The sequence below is a fragment of the Apus apus genome, chromosome 1 (assembly GCF_020740795.1).
Source record: "Apus apus isolate bApuApu2 chromosome 1, bApuApu2.pri.cur, whole genome shotgun sequence".
Lineage (NCBI taxonomy): Eukaryota > Metazoa > Chordata > Aves > Apodiformes > Apodidae > Apus > Apus apus.
Window position 1 is genome coordinate 145,782,645 of NC_067282.1, and position 15,991 is coordinate 145,798,635.

Here is a 15,991-nt window from a genome sequence, read left to right on the forward strand (position 1 = left end):
TCTTCCCTCTCACCAGACACCCATGGCTGGTGTCAGACAGCCTGGTGACAAACACTCCTTTCATCGGGTCCTGTTTGATACAGAGCTGAATATGCTTTTCCTTGGGGGAATAAAAAGAGGAATTAATAGTAATAGTAAATTAATCCTTCCCAGTCCTATGGCATGTTTCACAAGGACACAGCACTAGAAAGGACCATGCTCACTTTTCTTCCATAGCAGGCAAGTATATCATAGAATCCCTCCTCCTAAATACATCCATCTTCATCCTTAAAATCTGTTAGAAGTGCTGTGCCCTCATCACTCCTTCCAGAGTCCCAATTCAGCACAGGTTCCAGCCTAAATATATTCATGGCTCTCACACACACAGTTTGCCCTGCTAATGCTGTCCTTAGCTTAAACGCATCTTCCTCCTCTCCTGTGTTTACCTCCATTTCCTCTGGATAAATAACTGTATTTGTAAAATAGATTTTCCATTTCTCTCCTCAAACTAGCACTCCTACTATGGACCTGCTTCAGTTTGAGTTCATCTTTCTCAGAGGTTGTTGACAAGAATAGTGAAGATTATAACAGAGAAGGCTTGATATAACACCTTCCCAAGACTTTAACACTTCCCTAGTATGAAGATCTGGCCAGCTCTGTTCTTCAATCACATCTGACTTTCTCCCAGTTTTGTTTCTGCCATTCTCTCTCTGCACTTGAAGACAGGTGCACACTCATGAAGCCCTTTGTCCTTGTCCTCACTGAGGTGTGTTCTGCAGTCACATCCTGACTGCATGTTGGGTGAAATTCAAATATGCACATTTCCCACTTCAGAAGGAAACCCGTGGTAGTACCTGGATATGGAGGAAGCTGTCTGAGCCCCAGCTTCCCATAGCTTGAATGTCTGTGGCACCAGAATTCCGGTGTACAACACAGAGGGTATTTATTTGCCCAACAATGCAAACATGTCCTCCAGGACCAAAAGTTCACACTGAAAAGAAATTTTACATCTTTTCTATTGCCCAGTCCTCAACATCACTTTTGTATATAATATTCCAGGTTTGGTTCTTTGTATATAATATTCCAGGCCTTTTTTCTCTTGGCAATGCCTCATTCTTGTGGCAGCAGCAAATGTCTTAAGTTCACTCCTTTGTGTCCAGCTCAATGAGAACTCTCACCTCCCCTTACAGACCCTGCTACAATATCATTTATTACATTATTGAATAAAGTTGTCCCCTATGTCAGGAACTCTACTTTGACCTTCATATTTCCTCTCTCAGAGCTTGTTGCTTTCCTTTGGCCAGTTCCTTAAAAACACTGTAAATTGTGTACTAATTATCTTAACATTGTAACAAACCATTTCCTTAAGGCAGAATATAAAAGCTTTTACCAAAATCCCAATAACTTAGGTCTAAGACATTTCCTTGTCTCAAAACCCAGTTATCTTTATAGCAAAATATATCAAGGTAATTTGGCACACTTCAAATAGGAAAACATACATTGTATGTTTATTTCATTCCCCCTGTGTGTTTAATTAACCTTTCCTTTAGAATTTACTTTAAACTCTGCTTGGTATTATTATGATCAAACTAAAAGGTCCACTGTGGCCCAGACAACTTTTTCTCCTTTCTTTAAATATAGATTTGCTACTTTTCATTCCTAATGTACCATCCTAATTAGACAGGTTTATTGAAAATCCTTTTTACTGGACTTGCAATGTCACATACCACATCTTTCAGAAGTCTGAGATGGAAATTATCCAACTTCCCAATTTGAGCCCATTAAGTTATTTGAGTTTTTTCCATTCCCCCTGTTCCTGTTAGCTGGCTCCTTTGTCTCTCTGATTGGTATAACATTCTGCCCTACCTCTTTAACCATTATGGAATAACATATGAGTGGAACTGAGTAATCCTGAGGGTTGGTGAATAAAAAGGCACAAAATTTAGCACAAAACAGCAGCTCATGCCGTTAGGGACTAACAATGAAAAATCTGTTTCCAACATGAACTTTTGTCCTGCAGGATGTTTGCATTGTTGGGCCACTGTCCACTGTGTAAAACAGGGATAATTCCACTCTTCAGAAGTCCTTTCTGGTTAAAGCCCAAGAAGTGCAGTAGTCAGATATTGTCTCAATGGGAACCACCCAAGTATCTAAGATAAAGCCATGCAATTGGATCATCAGCTACCACAAATTAGCATCACTCCTTCAAAGTCAGGCTAGTGATCTTAATTTACAGCTTTAACATCTGATTGGAAAATGGTTTTGTTTCTTTTTTGTTTGTTTGTTTGCTTTGTTACGATATTTATGTCATTAAATGACCACTGGACAAAAAGCAAAACTGTCTACATTATAAAGACACCTTTGCATATCCAAAGATATGTATTGATTGTTGGAGACACAGAGACAAGCATTGTACATTCGTATTTAAGCAGGAAGATCTTTTCAAATAGCCCTTGTTACCAAATAAAATTAGCACAACTGTTTCATCCTATTAGAAAGTCTAGAAATAAATTTTTGAAGCTTTTTTTAAAAAATGTCTGCTGTTAAGACACAAAACCAACAAAAAGACAATTAAATAAGGGCTTGGACAAGAGATTCTCAGTGACTTTCATTCAATCTGGGGATATCACAATGGAACCTGCTTTGCCATATACATGAAGCATCCTGGAACTTCATTTACTTTATGGCATTTCAGCTTGCATGCTTATGGTAAGAAACAAAAGAATCACAGGACACTTTTGAACAGGTAGGTCAGACACACTGAACAGAGGTGGTACAGGGGGATGAAGGGTTTTCAGAGCCTAAGAGCAGTCCCATCATCTGACAAGATATGCTGATAATCACTCACTTTGGGACATACAGTTTTCTTCTGAACATCACTTGCAGAGTCCCTTCAGAGACAACAGGTCTCTGAAAACAGCTGGGGGTTCTGGGAACATCCTCTCAGCTCTGCTTTAAGGGTATGTGAGTGCCACTTTTGTAAATCATATCTGTGATTCATAAACCTCTGGATTCTCTGGCACCCCCAAAGCACATCGGGCCACTGCAGCTTGTTCCAAGGTTACACCTTCACTGGAGTCAAAACCAGAAGTGGGCACAGAAAATAGCAGCCACTCATTAAGGAGAAATCTCACTGTGAGCCCAGCAGAACATCTGCCAGATTGTCATGGGGTCTGAGCAATTACTCTGGCCCAGGAGTTCCTGGCTGGCCTGACATGTGAGAGAGGGCAGCACTACAACTGCAGGAACACTGGGATGGGGATGCAACAGCCTGAAAAGACCTTTTCCATAAAAGCCTCTCAGCTCTGGAAATACCATCCTCCGCTCCACCCACTCCCTCCACTTTGTGAAAAATATCCTGAATTTGTAGTTACTATCTGTTTATCTGCACTGGAGGTTCAATCCAAGATCAGAGCATGGTTGTTCCAAGTGTTGGACAACTAGTTGACTTCTGCCGGGGAGATCCATGTTGACACCTCTGTAAGGTCACACAGGATGAATTCCCAGCATGAAGACAGCACTAATTATAGAAGAAAGTCTATGGTAGTTACCTCTCTGCCCCTTAAGTTTTATGTTTTAGTGTCTTCTCCATTCAGTCTACAAGCCTGTTTGACTCTGCCAGTCACCCAAAAGACAGGGCTTCTGCACCCTTCCCACATCCTCCTGCTCCACCGCTTGGACAATCCCCTGGACTTTCTGCAACAATCATCAGTCACCACCTTCGCGCTAAGCTTGCTTGGCCTTTCTGTCACCTCAGATCATCAGTATTAAGGACTTCTTGCCTGCTCTCAGTCCTTTATCACTCTCTTCATCATTTCTTTCCTTTCTCCACATGCTGATGTTATTCATGCTGTGCTCTTTCATTCATAAAGCTTTTCCTCTCCAGTCCCCTCTCTGCTCCTGCCTTGGCAGCCCAGCTCCCAACTGACCCATACCTGTTGCTATCTGCTATGTCTCACAGAGCAGAGCGTCTCTAAAGGAAGCCTCTCTGCCTGGTCACTTTCTCCACTATAAACACATTGTTCCACTATTCAGTTCAGCTTATTTCCTAGACTTCCTACTCCAGCTTAGCTCAGCTAAATCTCAGGCCTACAGTCTTAGTTACCTCTTTGCCACATCTGGCACATTCTTCAGACTCTCCTACTTCCTCCAGCCCCCACTTCAGCTGTTTCACAGGAATTCAGCCAGTTCTTCCATGAGGAAACTGAGAAAAACTAAGATCTTCGTCTTCCAGTACCTTTTCCTTCTGTTTCCTCTTCCTCCGCTACAATTCCTTCTTCATTTTTCACTCCAACAGATGAAAAACCTCTCTTACTTCATTTCTTTCACTTGAGCCAGTCTCCTCCTATATTCCAACCTCCCTTATGGCCATTCTTGTCCTCTCGTTCTCTCTTCTCCTTGACCTCTCACACCCCTCTATCTCTTTACTTTCATAATGCAAGTATCATTCAATCTCTTTACTCTTAAAATATTCTCATCTTAAAATATTAATTCATCTTAAAACATTTATTTTCCCCTCTAAATACTGTGTCTTTTTCTCTCCTACCTTTCATCGCCAACCCCTCTGAATATGCCAGGTACAAACGCCCCCACCAATTCAGTGCAGCTTCCTCTTCCTTGCAACTGCAACTACAAAATTCTTTACTCAACATACTAGGCAAATTTTAGTATAGTCTCACCACTCTGCTTTCCTCTGCTGTAGTATGTCAGCTACCTTCAGGAGTCTCCTGTGCTGTTTTAACCTGAAATAGAGTCTGCCTTCAGCTACCATGACATTACTCACTTCTGTGGCACAGCCTTTGAATCTGCTCCTTTTGCATGTCCTCCAGAAGAGACTTTTCTTCTCCAACTCTGCCAGAAATTCATGGGGCTTTTGTCTTTCTGTATTTTACTTCTTGGTAATTTCCATCACAAACACAGATCCCACTGCCATCTACATGCAGCATGTGAAGATTCACTCCTCTCACACAAACTTGTCTGCCTAGGTCCGTACCTACAGTCTCTGATACTCCCTCAGTCGTCACACAGACATCAAATTGAGCTTATCATAACTAAATCAGAGTTCTAATGTTCTTCCTCCTTCTTTACCATATGCTCTCTTCAGTAATTCCTCTCTTGATCACATCACAGCCAACACTATTACTGTCCCTTGCTGTTCTGGTCAACAACAGAAGCAATCATCTCATGTCTCTCACTATATCAGTAGATCCAGGGGATGTCTGAGGTTTGCACATTCTTTCTTCATCCAGGCTCTCATTATGTCATGCCTTTATTACTACAATATTTCTTTTCCTGACCTTTATAAATGTGATCTTGCCCTCCATGTATCCATTCAGAATGCTGCTAGAAATACAATTTTCCTAACACATCACTCTAACCACGTAATTTCTCTTCGCAGCTGTAGGCTGCTGTCCCAATATCTATGTCATTAGTGTAATCTACTTGTCTTCATTAAGGAAATGTCAACTTCTTCCTACAGCCAACCAAAGAGGTCAGTCCCCATCACCTACTTATTAATTTTTCAAGCAGATGTGACCCATGATTCTTTTGGCACCATCCCTCAATCACTTTGGAAGACCATCTTCAAAACATCTGCATCTCTTATTCATTATCCTGCTTTACCACTCATCTAGGAATCCCTCATTTTGTGGTGCTTACAGAAATATAATTCGCTTGCTGGTGTTTTCAAGCCACTACTGGTCTCGTTGAACATTATTACCTTCTTGTCTTCTTGTCCTGTCTCATAAAGCTGCATTGCTCTCCAATATTTAAAGTGCAGCAACATGTCAAAAGGATGGGGACATCTCTCTGATCCATGATTTCTGATTTTTGATTACGGCTCATAAATCCCACGGTAGAACTCATAACTGGTATTAATAATAATGAATGAAATCCCTATTATACTGCAACTGAGATGAGGTACTAGAGATTAAGTCACTTCCCTCAGGTCATGAAGAAAGACTACAGCAGAGTTTGGACTGAATTCCAGCTCTGTAAGCCCTGCCCTAACTGCAGTTCTACCTTTCTTCCATCTATTTTGGTAATTAGCTACAAAGGATTATGATTTCAGCAGACTCAGCCGGGCAGTTCTCAATATTTATTTGTGGAAGAATTAGGCTCTATGAGTAAGAAAATGGGGAAAATTCTATTTTATAGTCTGATTTCTCTCCTGCAGAGAAAATATGTTAGTTTATATTCTTTTATTTTAAGTGGATTCTATTCTGAATGGTCTGTTAAGGACACTTGGACTCCAGAATTCACATTCTTCATTTATTTATACCTTAAAAACTAAGAAACTCCCATCTCAAGGGGTTTTTTTGCTCTTAAAGAAGTGAATAAGTACTCCAGGGTTTCAGCAATACTTTGTTAGCAATGAGCCATTAAGCAACTTACATTATAAATGATCGTCGTTATTTTCGCAGAACCTACAAAACATAAATTCTTCTTCCTTATTTACTGGCTCTGCAATAGTTAAGGAATGCATTCCACTCCTAAAGTTATTCTGAGTGCACAAAAAGACTTTTTAAATAGAAAAAAAAAAAAAAAAAAAGCAATATTAATATGGATTTTTATTGCTGGATATGAAAAAATCATTCAGATTGTTTCATCTCTATTTAAGTGAAATAATCTTTTGTGGTTTTATTTTTACAGTAAAAAAAACACATCTGAACTCACATTAATTTTTTCCTACACACTTTTTTAAAAGTTTTTAAGCAATAGGCAGAAAGAATAAGAATGCTGAGATTTCTCAAAAGAATTTGGATGCTCAATTAAATGAACAGGAATTAAGCATGTAGTCCTGCAGGCAGCTCTGCAAATAACAGTTTATCTTGAGAAGGGCATGATCCTGTCATTTTTAGTCAGGCAAAATTTCCATTTGTCTTCACTGGCTTTTTTGCTGGAAAGCCAACAGTTTGATTGAAATTTGCCCTTTAAAACAGCATAATTAAAGACAGTTGCAGCACTATTAAATTACATATATCTTCTTAGTATTTTTAGCAGATATATATTATCAAACTAATTATCTCAGATGTGTCAGAAGAACGTGTCAGGTTCTCATTACTAGTGGTAAAGATATTTTTTAATGAATTGCTATTTAAGTTTGATGCAATTAAAATATTAAAATTTCTTATTTAAAATATGATGGGCCAACTCCTCCTGGAAATCACATGCATGAAGCACCAGTGATTTCAACCATTAAATTATTTTAGAAAATCTCTGAACAAGAGGATGCCTTTGCTGTATCTTAGAAACATGCAGTTATTTGACTTCCAATCTACATCAATAGACTAAGAATAATTACAACATTGAAAAAGGTGAAGGCTAAATACCTGGTTAGCCTAACATTTAACTCAGGACCTGTCTGCTGCTTAAATTTCTCTGCATCCCTCCAGCAGAACTCTGCTGTGACAGACCACAGATCTTGTGATCTTGTGCTGGCCTTTCTATCCAGGGACAATTTTAACCTCAAAGGAAACACTAAAGGCCTGAACTTGCTGCATCACCACATTCGATCAAACATTACTATTGACTTCACAAGGATCAGAATCAAAACTTAAATAAAGTCCTTTATATAATGAGTGCATTTGGTGAACAGCTGGGATTTCAAACACACATTTTAAACAAAGCCTTTGGGTTCTTTAATGTATGAAGGTTACATGAACAAATGGCTGTCCTAGTTTACCTGGCAAAGCCATTGCATTTTAATAGCCAAATTTACAGCATTACAAGATACTGAAATAAGTTTTATGGAAAAAAAAAAAAAAATCAAAAACTTCTGACTCCTAGAGATAGCTGCAAGTAGCCTTTCTTCAGGCTTTTCCAGTTGTGTATAAATAATCTCTAGTGACGGCCAGAGCAGTCCTGTTAAGCTTTTCTTCCTCATTTGTGCTATGTGTATGACAAATCAAAACAGAGAATGCTTTCATCCCAGAAATCTTGCATATTATTTGGGGTGGAGGTAGGCTGCACAGGAATTACTTCCTTTTTTTTTTTTTTTCCAATGGGCTAAGTATATTTGCAATAAAATGTTTTAATAATAGGATTTACTATGACTTGCATGGATCTTAGGGGGAAGGTAAGAGGGGGATTGAAACAATAAGGTCACCATTATTATTTTTTTTTAAGAGAATTTAATTCCAGTGGCAGGCAGAAGAGCCCCATCCAGACAGGTTTAACTGGCAGTCCTCCAAAAGCAAGATGAAAGGTCCTCTGAGTAGTAATTGTCCAAATGGAATAGTCTCTGGTTATTGTGCAACTTCTTCATCTACTTTATTGTACTTTTATAATTAAATGATGTAATTCCTTTTTCCCCTCTCCTGTTTTCCTCCCAAGTAGTGCAGGAAAGCATCTGAGCAATGTCGCTGTAGGATGCAGACAAGCTAAGCAACTTCCAGGATTTTTTCTGAGTCACTACAAGTTGTGTACAAGGAGTTGTGAGCTGGTGGTTGCCAAAGCAGGGCGCAGACTCTGCCTTCTCCTGGCCATGAATGGACACTTACCTGTGTTTCAGATCTCTGCTTGCTTAGTGGTGGTAGTGGTCAGGTCACTGGGATTTTCTGGTAGGGTGAGGGAATGCTACTTTTTCTAGAAACTCAGTTATATTACAGGCAAACAGTAGATCTAGCAGGATACAGGGAATGCTATATTTAAAAGGGTGTTAAGCAGCAGGGCTATTTAATTCACTGATCAGACTGAACCGACACCTGAGAATCAGAAGAAGCCTAGAGTATTGTGCTGAACAAACCCAGAGCCAGCATTTCCTGCCTGTGCAAGGCTTTAGGGACCAGGAGTGAAACTCTGATCCCAGGAGTCTAAAAAACTTGATCAGATGTGAAAGCAGAATCAGAGAACCAGCTTTACAAGCTCTTTGGTTTTGGCTCGTCCTTCTTTAGAAGAGTGCTTTCCCTCAGTCCAAGAAGCCCATTCACAGGAATAGAGATTATTCAGGTGAGTAAAAATTAGCAAGGCTGGGCCCTGGGTTTGCATGTTCAACTCCAATAATTTCTTTAGTGACTGTTATTTCTGCTATTTCTGGTTTAATTTTTTTTTTCTTATTCATGATGACATGGAGAACAAATTAATTGCCTCATTTTGATGCAGTTTTAGAATATTCTTCAGGCCTTTGATCTCTTATGTCTGCCTACCTCTCCCTGAGTACACTTACTTCTGACAACCTGTTTTAATTTATTGCCTATTTATCAAATTGTATTATTTTGAAACATACATCTGGCTTCTATGAGAATATAAAAAAAGGGATAGGAGAAATATAAATACATCCAGCTATTTTATGTATGTATTACTGTCTATTATATCTATCCATGAGAAATCTGAAGTAACAGATCTCCAGTTTTTCTAGCAAAATCCAGCAAAGGGGTTTTTATTTGTTTGCCAGAAACTAACACTAATAAATATAGAATAGAATCACAGAAGTGACCCAGCCTCTTCAGAAACAGGAAGATTTTTTAAAACCACTGGCATCAGAATACTGCCAAGTATCATAGGGCCTGATTCTGCCACAAGCCATTGCCTACAGCTTATATTAATTTCAGCAGAGTTCATAAGCAGAATAACTGCAGGGTATTTGCAAAGCTAGTTAGGCTCTTAATGACTGTGTTTTGTTATCTTTTGATAGACAAACCTACCATTCTCAATACTGGAAGTTTTGCCTAGGAAAAATGTAGGATCTGTCTCAAAATAAATGGATTGTTTAGATCCTGTACAGTTGAGGGGAAAAAACAAACAAACAAACCAACCCAAAAAAAAAAACACCAAAAAACCCTACACAAAGAAAAAAAAACCCAAACCAAAGTACCAATCCTTAATAGCATTTACATTCAATTACATATAACATTACACACAATATTTGGGGCCAGAACCTGCATTAGTTTATCCAGCTCCAGAAGACGTATGCTAGATTAAATTAACAGCTAGCAGAGGAAGGAGAGTAAAAGGCCTATGTACCAATAACATCCTCTTTTCTATGGTATTTGCCCTGGAGCTCAAATTTTATAGAGAGAGAGATTTAATCTGTGCAGGAATATGTACTCCAATAAGGATATTTAATTACTACAGGTAGAGAGCATCTGCAGCTTTTCACATCTGCACAGGACATGCTTTGCCCAGGCACCCATCCCTGCAACCTCTAACTCCAGATGAACATCTGCAATGAAAGAAAAACTAGAAAAGCAAGGTGGTGCTGTCAGGATGAACCTAGAACATCTGCTTAATTTTGAATTCATAGCTGTTCTCAACATCAAACAGTGACAGCAAATGTGCTTATTCCACTTCCATCATATTGCTGATGGATCATAAAGAAACAGTCTGGTGGGATACGAGTTAACTCCCCATGTAAAGCTGGCTCCTTCTAATTCTTAGATTCCAGTATACAAGGATTTTTAGCAGATGAGCATTTTACATTAATTTTTGGTAAGGGGAGAGTAAAATTCATTAGTTCTCTTTCATCTAACAAAACATAAAGTGGACAAACAAACCTATAATGTCTCTAGGTTTACTTCTGAGCAGGTCAAACAATTTATTTTATCAAATTACCCTGATAGTTGCTTTTCTGTGTTTTATTCTCAAGGTGTCAAATGAACACTCCTCTACAGCATTAGTCTTAACATGTGTAACTCTTCATCGTGGCTGAGAGTTATAACATAAGCAGCTCCTCATTCCAAAAATACCATCCAACAAACTATAATGTTGGCATTTGTTATTCCAAGTCTCCCTCCTATAACACTTCTCTCAACGTAAAATGAAATTGGTTAAAAGTGTACCAAAAACCTTCAAAGAAGGCAATGAGTCACACACAGTGATATTTGCACGTATCTCCTGCATGTGCACAATTTGACTACTGACCTTGGTGCGGGGGCTCTGTGAAGTGGCTCTCTGGCCATCTGCAGACACATATGTCCAGGAATATGTATGTAGGAATGCAGGCTGTACCTCAGCCCAGGAATCCCTCACCACCAGCTGAATGCTGTATAGGTAGGTAGTTCACCACACATACACACACACTCATGCACACACTCGCACATGCAGACAGATGCAGACAAATTACAGACAGATCTTTTGGTTACTATCTTCTCCTGCCTTTAACCACCTCAGCTTGAGTTGCCACATTTTCTCTATGGCTAACACTTGGCAGAGCCCTTACCCATAACCCAGTGCTAGGCAATTTCAGCAGTTTCTGGCAGGAGAAACAGACATTCCTGCATCCAGGACAAGGCAGGCAGTGAAAGAAGAATGACTCTCACTTATTTCAAGATGAAAAATCTCTCTAATAACTGGAACTCCATTTGCCAAATGTGAGCTCTGGTGACATGTTTGCCCACTGTCAAGGCTGAATTTCTTTGTTTATGCCCCAAGCACAGTGAGCACACGTGGCAGAGCGATCCAGCCCTCCACAGCCAGCCCAGCACCTCTGCACCCTCACCTAAGCAGAGAGGAGGAATTCCTCCCTCAGCACTGAAACCAGCAGCAGGATGCCAGGATTTTGACAGGCTTTGGGTATGTTCACTTGTCCACTGCAAATGAAACTGAAGCCACCAAATCATTTCATGTAGGCATCACACATCAACTAGACAGTTAGGATCACTAGCAACAGAGACAGGATCTCAATGAGTGATCCAGGTTCCCTCCTGCACCACCTGTTCGTACTGTCTCAGTGCAAATCTATACTGTGCTACTCACCTCTGCTGCTCACTTTCAAAACATATGGAGCAAAATATATACATTGGCAAACACATTTGAGAGCATATCCCTTGTGAATAATTAGCTTTAAGCAAAAATTCTGCTTGCAATGTCTGAAGAGGGAATTAAAGCAGGCTATCATGGGAGTTTGGGACAAAGAACACACTTAGAAAACAAGTATTTTTTAAAGATTGCATGTTGTGAGAAGCAATTCTTTCACTGCAATGGAAGTGAGGAATGATCTGAATGCAACAGAAGAACCATGGGAGGGAAATGTTATTCTATTGTATGGAGTAACCATGCAGTTGGTAGCAAAGATGCTGTCATCCTTTACTGAAACCCTCTTCACCCTGCAAAAACATAGCTTTTCTACACAGGATGTTGCCTGGGTTTTAAACATAACTCCCCTTCCTATGCTTTGGATCAAAGAAACATGTAAGGCAAACTGACCATCACCTTGAACTAGTACCTTTGGGGGAAAAAGAAGTAGGAGGATGAAAATCCAAGAAAAAAAATAGCACTAAAATGCTACAGGCAAACAGATGCATCCCTACCCCAAGAGAGAATTATTCCTTTCTAACACCCCTAATAAATTCATGTAATGTTTTATAGATATTGAAAATATTCCAAAACATAGCTCAGTGTAAACAACAAGCTGGGTTTCCTCCTGCTCTTTAGCATTTCTCTTTGTTTACTCTCCATTTGGGGATCGAAAAAGCCTACATTTGAGCACTGTAAATGGTGTAATTCAGGATTCATGGGGCATTCTGTAAGGGAATGATGAAATACAAACATCTGTAGCCTTCAATAAAATAGTATGTGCTTTGTATGAATCACCAGGGTCAAACAAAATAAATAAATAAATCTAATCTCTGCTTTATTAATACTTTTCATTTGTATGTGGAAAGTAATCTGATACCATGGTGATGGGCAGACTAAATTAAGCTTTGAGAGACAGAGACATGAGAGAGACATTCTGGAGTGTGTCTGCTTTTACCCCTACTCCCTGCTTGTTCCCAAATCCCGTGCCTCAGCAGTAGCAACCCACTGGGAAACTGCCCTGGCAATGCTTCAGGAAGTAATGCCCAACCAGGCCAGTTCACCCATTGCAAGGAGAGGTACTTGGCTAGAGATGCCAGCTCCTGCTGTGAGCTCAAACGGCTCTGCTCAACCCCTGCTCAGCTCAGGAGGGCCTGGCACATTCATTTGGTAAAAACACAGTTCTTACCTTTGGCAATCAGCTCCTCCAGCTCTTGGTCAAATCCTTGTCGGTGGCATTTCCTCCAGAGCCCCATGTTGGTCGAGTTGTACTGTCTGTTGCACTCGTCGACTGCACTCATAGCAAAGATCTGCCTCCTGTTTCTTGCCAAGAGGAGTTTCCCTTCCCAGCGGTCCAACCTAGACCTGCTGGCCCTGAGAGGCAGGTTGTTGTTGGAGTTATAAATGAAGCCAGGATCATTTCTCTTAGTGGTGATGCTCTTGCACCTCTCTCTGTGCTTCCTGGCATCAGTTTCATACCAATGGTCAGAGCAGATTGCCACAGCCAGCATGCCGAGGGCACACAGAGCTAAAGAGAGGCCAGCATACAGCAGTAACCTTCCAGCAGCCATACCTCAGCTTCACAGAAACACCATGGACATCTTCACAACAGGCAAAGCCCTTGAGCGTGAGACCACACAAAACCTCCGGAGCCACTGCAAGGTGTCACTTGGCAGAGTCTGCCTCAAACATCCCCAACTCCCGTGGCTCACATCCACGCTGCGGAGGGATGCTGAGAGCACTACAAAGTTCTGCCCTGGAGACAGTCCTGGAGAATCATCTGTCTCTTTTCCTCTGTGGAGGAGACCTAGAGAGGAGAAACACAGCCTTCCACCTCCAACAGGAGTGAGCCAGCAACCAACCTACACGAAGACGTCCTGTTCCCCTCACCACGAGCACCCAAGCAACAGTGGCTGAAGGGGTATATCCCCTCCTGAAGAGACCTGAAAGCTATGGCTGTTTCATCAGTCCGTTAATCTCTTTCAATCTGGCCGGCTCGGAAATCCAGAAGAGATGGCTTTCAAATCAGCAGTCTCACCACAGCATCATCACAGGACAGAAAAGTTCAACACCCAGAGCCCTCCTGCTTGCACGCAGCCGGTTATCCCGGTTTCAGGAAGGGGTGACTTGCCTTTTCTTTGTCAGTGGCTCAGCATGAGCATCATCGTCTGGACTTGGGTTTAAAGCGGGGTCGAAGGGGAGGGAGCAAGAGCGGGGAGCAATCTGTTGTTGTTGCTGCCGCCGCTGCTGCCGATTTCAGTCGTGGCTAAAACACCTCCCCGGCTGGATGTGGAAACGCAGGCATGCACAGGGCTCTCCCTTAGCAGACTTCGCTGACAGTCACTGACATCTTGGCTCCGGAAACACCTCGGCTTCTCTCTGCCAGCCTTGCCCTTCACTCGCCGGCTTTCGTCGTCTGCGCTGTCATCCAGGCAGCCTAACGCCACGATCCCTTCCTTCCCCGGCGGTCCCCGGGGCCGCGCGGCCGCCTGTGCCTGTGCCAGTGCCTGTGCCTGTGCCGGTGCCTGTGCCGGTGCCGGTGCCGGTGCCGGTGCCGGTGCCCGCTCCCGGCCCGGGGAGAGGCGGCGGGGGCAGCGGCAGCCCCGGCAGGACCCGCCGCCGGCCGCGCTCCTCCCGCTAGGCAGCACCGGGAGCAGCCCTCGGCCCCGGCATCCTTCTTACACGCTCACACACACGCACACGCACACACGCGCAGCCCTTCCGCTGGGATCTGAGAAGCTTCCTTCGTCCCCGGCGCTGGGATGTGTTGTGCACAGTTTTGCTAACGCGGCGGCACGTTAGCCATCTGCAAGATGAAGGCGGGCAGGCAGGGCTACGGCTGGCTGGAAGGATGCTGAGGGATGGGGAGGGGAGGGAGGCCGGGGGAATTCACACCAAAACAAACCGGGGCGGGAGGGGGAGGCGGGGAGGCTACACACCTTACACGGGGAGAGGAAAGCAGCCCCTAACTGTTGTCAACAGCTATCCGTCTGCACCATTTCTCTGCCATATGGCCTGATCTCCACGTCGGAGCCGAGATTTTTAGCTCAGCAGCTTCGTACGAATCGTATCCCCAGCATCAGCAGTTATATATTCAGACACATTATTTTTTTTCTCCTTAAATTTCCACTCCCTTTCTCTCTAGTGGGAATAACTCACCCATCTTGTAGAGATCAAGTGCAACAGAAGGCGAGCTGGAGTCCCCAAGCTTTAGAAATCTCATTTCACCGTTTTTAACCCAAATAAGAGCGAATCCAATCTTCTGTACACCTGGGAATCCTTTCTTGTTCAAACACCGAGCCCTGCAGCCTTGGCTAGAGCCTACAGACAGAGAATACAGAGCTCTGAGCCAAAAGCCAGTGATGTCACCCATGCAACGTGAGACTCATTTCTTATTTCTCTAGCCTCCTTAAAGATAAACTGCACCACTTCCCAGGCAGGAAATATTGAAGGCTTACTTTCTTATGAGGGAAAAATGTAAAACCTGGATTTGGCTGGATCCTGCTCATTCTTGGTCACATGCCCATACATTTTGTCAATCAAATGCAAGACAACCAAAGCTGTGTCTTACTGCACCAAAAGAATCCCAACCCACTGTGCTAAACAGAGCATGAGCTTGAAAAAACTCTGGATTCAAGACCTTCTGTGTGATCCAAAAACTGAGGCCTCCAGACTCTGAACTGTAGTGTTCGGAAAGGAAATAAGCTCGGCCATTTCCCTTGCATCAAAAAGCTCTGAGTCCTGGCACACCCTGATCTGTGAGTACCACAACATCCTAGAGCTGGCAGAGTTACCTAGTTAGCCCCATCCAATATTTGGCTACCACACACCAGCAACTCCACAGCATGAGTAACAAGCAACAGTCACTCCTATTGCACCAAAAAGTCCACAGCCCCAGGTCTCTCCACAGAAGAGTGTTTCAAAAATCTACATCCCTGCTGGATCCTACCAGCTTTTGGCCCCTGCAGCCCCAGCTGTGTCATCTGAATGGAAAATAAGCACAGCCTTTAGTGGAGCCCCTGGATTGATGATAGGTCTTGGCCTCAGAAGGGAAATACTGGAGTTTTTTCTAGCTTTTAACTCTAACCACACAAACTGTACTTGCTCCAGTGGGGACAGCAGAGGGGGGGGGTCCTTCATATATCAGAGATACATGTGGATTTTCTTGTGGAATACAGCTGCATCAGAAAAAAAACCCCACATGGATGGATCCTACCAATTTTTGGCTCCAAAATAAATTGTATCATCAAAAAAGGCAAGCCATCTCCCTTTTTACCTG

The 15,991-nt window shown here is 42.3% G+C and overlaps 1 protein-coding gene across 1 annotated transcript in view; it reads right to left on the reverse strand.

The window, feature by feature from the left end:
- Nucleotides 1-14,105, reverse strand: part of TMEM178B (transmembrane protein 178B) — a 226,281-nt gene extending 212,176 nt beyond the window's left edge. Inside the window, exon 1 of the mRNA XM_051640780.1 lies at nt 12,902-14,105. Coding sequence (XP_051496740.1) covers nt 12,902-13,283 — 382 coding nt within the window. The 5' untranslated portion in view covers nt 13,284-14,105. The remainder of the gene's footprint in view (nt 1-12,901) is intronic.
- Nucleotides 14,106-15,991: the final 1,886 nt, after the last annotated feature.